An 8909-nucleotide genomic window follows, 5' to 3' on the forward strand; every position below is an offset into this window, starting at 1 on the left:
GAGAGGTTTTTAAAAAATACAGCTTAAGTAGCAAAAATGGCCAAAGCAGCACCAGAACAGAGTGACTACAAGTATCAGAACAAGTACCAGCATACCAGCAAAAAAAAAAAAGGCACAGGGCAGTGGCAGAAATACGTCCAGACACTGTCTTCAGGAGCACTGCAAAGAAACCACATCCCCTCACACCAGGCACCCTCCTGGCTCCACTGCCAGGGCTGGGACCTCAAATAGCCCCTGCTGAGGAGAAGGGACAGCAATGCAGGATTTCACTTAACTCACATTAAGGGTCCTCATTCAGGTGATGCCTCAGGTGGAAGCAATTGAAAATCTGTCTCCAAAATCTGGGTTTGACACATTATCATTATAATCTTTGAAGCTACTGTGCATGCCAGAACATTGTTTGTGGTAGGGTTTGCACACTGAATTCTGCCCACAGCAGGCAACAAGGAGAAGAGGAGGCTCCCAGGAATGGAATGTCTGCAGCCATCACTCTGGATAATCTCTGCTTCCTGACAATTATATGCTCTTGATTAAAATTCATTTTCCATATCAATTCAAGCAAGTAGAAAGTCTTTCATTAAAAATCACAAAACTTCAAAGAAAATCTTTTCCCAATGACTTTATCAAGACACAATTCAATGGAGAAGACTCTTGAATTGTATCAACTGAATAAAAACCACAGCAACAGCCTCGTACCTCAGATTTTGCCATAAAACTACAGCACCACATTTCAAGGACATGATGTAGCTCCTAAACACAGCTGAAAAGACTGAGGCTTGGAAATGCAAACTAAATTGTCTTATGGGACATTTTCAGACTGCTCAGAGTATTTAGAAAGGCCTGAGAGTGGAAAATCCCAAGAGACCCAAAATCTCAACAGATTTTTTTCCCTGACATTTCTCAGTCTACATGTAAAGGTAAAAGACAGAAATCATTCTCCTTCCTCTTCAGTGATTAAAAATCCTCAAGAAAAAAAGCAAATTCCTTGCATATCTCCTTTAGATCACACTTGTGTAAAGCCAAGTGATGGATTTCAAAGGTTACTGCTGGAATATGGTTCACAGCAGTCTATTGCAGTGAGTAACTATCACGTTTACATATCCATTATATCAAAACTACGTTACACTTCCACTGCTTCCTGTAGGTTCACCATCTGGAAGCTAAACAAGCTGGTAGTAAAGACAGAATTCAACTCTGCATTTAACAAAGGAGCCGTACAAGCCTTCATTTGCAGCAGGTGATGGCACAACCTGAGCAGGCAGAGCCCTGCCCCAGAGCCAGCACTGAGGGCAGCTCAGCCACCCCAGGAATGGACCAGCCAGGGAGGGACACCAGAAACCCCTCAGGTGCCCCATGGGAGGCACCTCCCACCTGCAGCCCCAAATCCTGCCCACTCCCACCTCTGCCAGCCCAGCAGAGTCCTCCCTGCTCAGGAGCATCAAAGGTGCTACTCAGCCTGGAATCCCAAACCGAACCCAGCCCCAGAGTGCCCAGGTCAGAGCAGCCTTTGGGACCCCAAACACCAGCTCAGGAGCAAAATGCGAGTGCCTGAGATAAGAGACAGAGCTTTTTATGATCAAATTTATTTAATTAAATTTCATTGCCTGCTTTACTTGTCAGTCACACCAGAGACTGCCAAAGGAAACTAAACATTGTACATTCACTACAAGATTCTCTCAAATTTTCACAACTAGTCCAAACCCATGGAAGTCACAGAGCCTCTTTCCCTCTGTGTTGCAACACATTAACAATGGCAGGACACGAACTCCAGCACTGAGGAGGAGACCTGAGCCCTTGGGTTTCAGGGGTACTTCAGACTGTGTGTGTGCCATTCTCTGCATTTACCAACCCAACCTCCTGGTGGTACAGGACAAATAACCACTCAACTAACCCAGAAAGGAAACCAAACACGTTACTGTGGGGCTGGAGGGTTGGGGAGTGCAGCACTCAGCTGAGGCAGTGCCAGTGACACCAGGACAAGGTGCACAGCACACCTGGCCCGTGCTGCCAGTGCAGGAATGTTTTGTCACTGATGGTAACAGAAATCAGATCCCTCCTAGGAAGTCAGGCAAGGTTTGCCCTGCCAAGGGTGCTGGGAGGAAACCAGGCATTAACAGATCTTTATCTAACTAGTGCTTTTAAAAATACTTTTTCTTTGATCTGACAAGCATTAGGATAATGTCCCCCTGTTATGTGCTCTGAATAATTCCTTAAACATGCTGAACACCTTTTCCCTATGGAGTTTTTGTTATCCCAGGGGCTCTCACACATCAGCCTCTCACAGACAGCAGGGAAACATGTCAGGGGCTACAACTGAAACTGTCATCATATCTGAAAGTCTACATCTCCCAAAGTGTATTTCCAACATTAAAACAGCTAAAATCACAGTTTTAATCCATTGCTGTGTGTGAAATCCAGAATGCTTGCATGGCTTCCAAAGGGAAGCTCTGGAAAACAGCCACTGCACTGGCAGGAGTATTTCTGGAGGGAAGGGCTAACCCTGTCCTCAATGCCCAGCCTAAGATACACTGGAAAATGCTCTACAGGTACTATAGTGTATTTGTCTAAAAAGCAGCTTCTGGAAAATTTCAAGTTGCAAATTACTTTATAAATCACAAGCCATTTTTCCTTAATCTTGCCAATTTTAATGAAGAAAACTGTTAGCATTTCAATGTACAAAAGTCCAATAAAACATGATTTTTTTCTTTTAAATCAGTGAGTGGGTAAAGTTTGGGTTAAACTTATTCAACAGTAAAAGTCTTCCAATTTCCACTAATAGAAAATTTTTTTTTCTGATTTGACTAGAGGATAATGACAATCCAGAAATAAATAGCTATAAATACATTCATTGTTCCTATTCCAAAAACTCATCACATAGGGAAGACATAAAACTGAAATTAACTTGTTTGAGTGTTCCTTTACAATGAGAGATGGGCAAGTTAGAGCAGAGTGACTTGGACAGGAGAGGAAACAAGTAGGGCAAAAATTGGTCCAGTATTGACATTCATGAACATACCAGTTAGCAAAATTCATCCTTTAAATGACACTACTCAGTTGATTTTTTATTTGCTTGGGGTATACATAATGAAAGCAGTTTCCTTGGGATCTTTGCTAGGACAGGTATAGCACCCGGAGACACTGTAACCACCCCTTGTGTCTGCATGTGTGTGTGTAGTTATATACAGAGTCATGCACCCACACACACAGCCAAGACCCGGCACCGGCGGCCGTCCGGCGTCACTCGTCATTGGCAGCACTCGTTCCTCTCACTTGGCCTTGGTTACGCAGCTGTGGAGAGAGGAAGAGAAATTTCTGCATTAGCAGCTTCTCCAGACAGAGCTCCAAACAGGCAGGGAGATTATCTCCAGGGAAAAGCAGGACAGGGCCTCAGAACACCACCAAAGCAATGCCGGCTCCTGAGGGAATCTCAGTGGGAGCTGCCCTTGGGTAGGAGCTGCCCCCAGGGGTGGGAGCAGCTCCCTGCACTGGGGAGCCCCACACAGCAGCGGGATTGGCACCCTCGGGCTGGGATGTTACAGTCCCTGTGAGGAACAGCAGCCCTTTAACTCCTGTAACTCCTGGAGAAGCTGCTCCCACACCAACAGCTCTGACACGCTTCAGTGTCTATAAAGACTGTGTGGAACTGGATTTCAAGAACTGAACGTGTTTGGAAGGTGATGCTCCACAGCCTCCCTAAGTGACACGGACCAAGGCCACAGATCACTTTGCTACTGCGTGTGCAGCGAAGCGATGCTGGCGTGTCTGCTGCCCAGAAGGGGAGGGCGCCAGGGCCACAGCAGCACATCCCACACCTCAGGTACCTGCACTGGGTGAGCAGCAGGCACCAGGGCAGGTGGCCAACGCTGCAGCAATCTGCTCCCAGCTTTAGTGCCTGCATCAGCGCCCATCTGGTGTGTCCTGGGCACCGTGGGTCAGTCCCACCTGCTGGTCACCACACCGAGCAGGAGGAAGGTAAGGCCCACATGGGTCATGTGGACATTAAGATGATTTCTGCTAGCAATTCCCATCCAAAAGAACATTAATCCCTCTCCTCCTTTTCCATCCAGCAGTTGACTTACACAGCTTGCTTTGCCTCAGAACCTACAGAGAACTCCTCTAGACGTCCGCAGCCAAAGTGCCTCGAACGGAACCCTTCTTACGCATCTGAAGTGAAATAAAACGTGAGCTCCACACACAGAACCTGCCGCGCCGTGGTTAGTATGAGAGAAGGAATGAGCTGCAGGGCCAGGATCTGCTTCTCCCTGGCCAGGGCCAGGACCAGCTACAGCTCAGGGGGTTTGGCCATGGCATGGTATTTCTTTTTGGCAAGGAGACCTGGGAACTGGAGAGCAGCCATAAACAATGGTGCTTGAATTTTTACCAAGCCCACGATGCTCCAGCATGGAATCACCGCTCAGGATACCCAGTGTGGCATGAGAGAGGTTGGTCACAGGGCTTTGGCTGGACCAGATGCTTTCCTACTCTGCAGTGAGCTGATGCATGTTTCATGGAGCAGAGGTGCTTCTCATCTCCAGCAGCCAGAGACAGAATCCACCAAGTGAAACATAAACAGTGAGAAAAAAATGGACTGGGACAGAGGAACTCTGGAAGAACACTGATGAGGATTCAGAGAGTAAACAGAAAGTAACAAAAGCAGAGATCCTGACTATAAAAATCGACTGAAGATGAAGCACAGGAGCAACAAAAGAACTGGAATGTGCACAGAATCCAGATAAAGATCAGCTCGGAGCAGAAGGAAGAAAGGGTGTCCATGAGAAGGGGAAGAGTACCAGGAGACTGTGGGAAAGAACATGCACTGCCAACCCTGCTTTGTGCCTGGTTTGGCTCTCAGCATCACAGAACTGCCTAGGGCAGCCCTGTCCACTCCTGACCACTCTGCAGGGACATGGACATGGATATATCTGTGTCACACTGAGCACATCATCCCTGAGCACTCACTTCCCAGAGGTCCTGGCCATAAAACACTCTTTGTGGTGTACTGGGGATGTAATGGCAGTTACTGGTGAGCACAGTGGATGGAGTAGTTGAATATGAAACCAGATGACAAATTACTTTAGATAAAACTAGCATTGATATTATTTGGCAGTGACATTTTTGCCCTTAGGTTGTCCAACAACGCACTGCACCACAAAGCCATGGAAATTACATCATTTGCAGGTGTTTGTAGATACCCCTCTTGCAACAATTGAAAAAACCCCAAGACAGCAGGTCCCCACTCCTCTCACATTTCACAATATCCACAGCAATCTGGGTTAGTGTAACATCACACATTTATCTTGTTTAAAAAAAACCAAACCAAAACAACCCAACTTTTTAAAAAATACACAAATTCCTGACACTAACATCTTACACAGCAAGCTATTTGCAAAAAACAATTTGCCTTTGCAAAATGAGAAAATACTAAGTAAGTATGTTTGATGTTTAAGAATGAGGGTAGATGTTACACCCAGAGACAAATGTGAGCTGGGTTTGACTTAAGGTGAGAACTAAAAGAGCAGCAAATATTTTGGAAAAAAAATATAAAAAGATCTACTTACCAGTGAGAAATGTGAAACAAAACATCCACAGAACACAAAGGAACAATTTCATCATGCACACAGGTGTGTCAGGCTCTGCTGCCTCTCTTTAGCACACCTCTGGTGTGCACTCCTCACTGCCACTACTACCCTTGCTCAGGGAAACTGGACAAAGTCTACTTCAGTCCAAATGAAGAACTATGGATGTGCAAAAGGGAACCCTTCTGGCAAAAATCAGTTTAGAGAGGACAGCTGTTAATGCTTCCTCCTTCACAGACACCTGGGAACAGGTGGCTCTAGGAACAGGATCAGGCATAAATTAGAATTCAAGAAGAAACCCCCATGATTTGATAGAACAACTGCTAAAAATACCCAAATGCCCATAAGAGAGCAAAAGATTTGCAAGAGTGAGTGAACACCAACCTTGTCCAAAGTGCATTCTGGGGCTGCTGACCCAAACCCTTCAGCTTATGGGAAAAGAGCATTTGGTGCTACAGCTCAGCACAGGACCAAGAAGAAAGACTTCTTCCAAACCCAGGAAACATCCCAACACAGGCTGTTCCACACTGTTTGGAAAGTCCCTGGAGAACATGAGTGGGGAGGGAGAAGCTGCAGCTGGTTTGGTACCAACAGCAAAGATGCACCAGGCACAGACCACAGAATGTGTCCACAGCTGGTCTGAAGCCTCAGACAACCAGATTAGAGGTGTCTGGAATGGGTCAAACCATGCAAACAGCAAGTTGTAGCTGAAGACACATTGTGCCTTGGAAAAACCAAGACACTGGAACTGTCTGGGTAACCTGAGTGGGTTTGGGGCATGAAGCAATTGTCAAAAGGGGAAGGAAATACAACTGCAAATCCAAGAACTGTAAAAAAGCTGCAAAATGCCAGTGGGATTTAACATGGGAAAAGTTCATGTCAAAGGCCATGCTCTGGAAAGACTCTACAGAAGAAGGCATCCTTCCCAGCCTATGGTGGTCCTCTACCTCTGAATGGAAAGAGCAGTGACAGTGCCCTGAATTTTCTCCCAGACATCAGCCCATGATACATCAGGCCACACAGATCTGGTCCTCACAGCCACTGAAGCAGGAAAACTGACACAGTCTCAGCTGATTTTACTGACTTTCTTTTTGGAAGTAAAACTTATGGTTTGGTGTACTAATCAGAAGTGGAACAGCTGACAGGTGACACAAACTTGCTTGAAAACATGCTTGAAGAGAAAAAGTAATCAGATCTAGTGATGACTAGAAATGAAACAAAGCAAGACATGTGATGGAACAGGACAGAGACAGCTTTGAGCTCCAACCACCAAGTGACAAAAGGGCCCTGAATGGGACTTTGTGCAATGGGTGTGGTGCCATAAACACAGAGGTAATCAGGACAGACATCCTGCATCTAATAATGACATCAGAGGTACTCACATTACAGCCACTTCCAGAGTGACAGCTCCAAATGCAGGAGCTTGAAGCACATGGGGCTGCACCCAGGGGGCCACAGTGCCCACCAGCAATTGCCCAAACACACACACAGGCATGGACATCACACAGCTTGCCTCAGTTTCTGCACAGATAAATCTGTAGCACATCTGAGCCTTAAAAAAAAAAGCTTTCTTACCGCTTCCAGCTCCTTCTGGGTTTCATCCTCCATTCTCCTGATGTCCTCCATAGTCAGTTCAATCCACTTGTCAATCCAACAGAACAGCTGGCGGTGGAAGTTGGTAAATATCCTTTTTTCTTGCTTTAAGAAGATAAACAAGCATTAGATCACAGGTAGGACTTGCTAAAGGCTGGTGAAGTGATAGCAGCTGCTCAGTTTGAAGAGTTAAAACCTTCAAGTGAGTGTTGCTTCACACTGTTACAGATTCACCACCTCACACCCCTGGATGCAACTTAAATTCACCTCATTTCTCAAATGCTTTAACATGGAAAAAAAATGAACAAATTTCACTGTCAAAAAAAGACTTTCATTAAGGTTCAGCCATTCACATTACTTGAGAATTATGAAGAATGTTATTAAAATCTGCTCCAGCTCCAAGATGGCAGCAGCCAAACCATAACAGCCACTTCCAGAAGACTTTTTTTCTCTAGAGAATTGTTCTGGTACTACCAGTGAAGCCCCACCTGCAGCAAACCAAGACACAAATGGTTTGACTGGCTGGGGAAATGGACAGGAATACCCTGGCTATGAGCAATAGAAAACTGCACCACTGCCCTTGCTCAAACCCCCACATCAACACAGCCCCAAAAGGCAGAAGTACTCACCTTTTGTATAAAGTTTTCGACTTTGTTCTGCAGTCCCCACCACTTAAATTTGATGGTCACCAATTTGTAAGCACACATTTTGGGACACTCCTCATCAGTTGCTAACTCCTTCTGTTTGGGGTAATAGAAATAAAGTTTTATTACTTCAGAAGTATAATTATTAGAAATTATAATTCTAATAAGTGAATTAGAATTATAAATATGATAATTAATTTATAGTAAATTAATTAAACTTAACTATCTTGTTATGATAATAAAATAGAAATCTAAGCATTATTACAGAAAAACAACATTCTAATCAGCAAATTGGGGCTGCTCCTGACAGGCTCTCTGTGATTCACTCCAGGGCACAGCAGTGGGCTGCTCAATTCCTGTGGGACCTCTGGTGTGGCCCACACAGCCCATTCTCTCCTGGGACAGATTCTGATGGCTGCCAGGGGGTACTGGCAAGCTCTGTGCTGCTGCTGGGGTGTCACTGAGGTGGCACACAGGGGATGTGCTGGGCCACAGGAAATTGGTTCCTCAAAAGGAGTTGAGTCAAGTTGTGAAGGAACCATGAACTTTGTTCTTCTGATGATAAAGACTTTGTAAGGCTGGAACAACAGTTCCTAGTACCTTCCAGTTTGGCCCCAGAGGTCCTCTCTTCGTCTTAACTGACTGGAATAATGCAGGATCTTCATCAGCTTTGTAGTCCTGTAACATAAAACACTCTGAGAGTCAGAAAACACCACCACATTCAATATCCCACTGTGTTAAGCTTCTGCTCATGGCTGCCAAAACAATTCCCTGAGTGCTCTGGAGCAGGGTGGGTGCAGCACAGCTGCCAGGCTGACTCCATGGCTCCATCACCCCTGCTCCCAACAGGACAGCTCTCCAGGGCTGCCCTGTGCTGTGCACACTGACATCTGCACTGTCCCACCAGGTCTGTGAGCCCTGGGAGGAGGAGAAGGCATTAATTCAACAAGCAGCACAATAAAGCTGCTCAGGCTGCAACACATGGCCACTGCTGGGGAGGCAGAACAGGGGGAGAAGAAGGCAGAACAGGGGGGGAAGAAGGCAGAACAGGGGGAGAAGAAGGCAGAACAGGGGGAGAAGAAGGCAGAACAGGGGG

The 8909-nt window shown here is 45.9% G+C and overlaps 1 protein-coding gene across 3 annotated transcripts in view; it reads right to left on the reverse strand.

Annotated features, from left to right (window-relative positions):
- Nucleotides 1-1573: 1573 nt before the first annotated feature.
- PITPNB (phosphatidylinositol transfer protein beta) overlaps nucleotides 1574-8909 on the reverse strand; it is an 18277-nt gene continuing 10941 nt past the window's right edge. Inside the window, exons 8-12 of one of the 3 annotated variants that reach the window (XM_033518211.1) lie at nucleotides 8414-8491; nucleotides 7799-7909; nucleotides 7152-7274; nucleotides 4080-4164; nucleotides 1574-3288 (exon numbers count right to left, since the gene is read on the reverse strand). In XM_033518211.1, coding sequence (XP_033374102.1) covers nucleotides 4117-4164; nucleotides 7152-7274; nucleotides 7799-7909; nucleotides 8414-8491 — 360 coding nt within the window. In that variant the 3' untranslated portion in view covers nucleotides 1574-3288; nucleotides 4080-4116. The remainder of the gene's footprint in view (nucleotides 3289-4079; nucleotides 4165-7151; nucleotides 7275-7798; nucleotides 7910-8413; nucleotides 8492-8909) is intronic. The other 2 variants (XM_033518212.1, XM_033518210.1) reach the window with 2 other exon arrangements.

The sequence above is a fragment of the Parus major genome, chromosome 15 (genome assembly GCF_001522545.3).
Source record: "Parus major isolate Abel chromosome 15, Parus_major1.1, whole genome shotgun sequence".
Lineage (NCBI taxonomy): Eukaryota > Metazoa > Chordata > Aves > Passeriformes > Paridae > Parus > Parus major.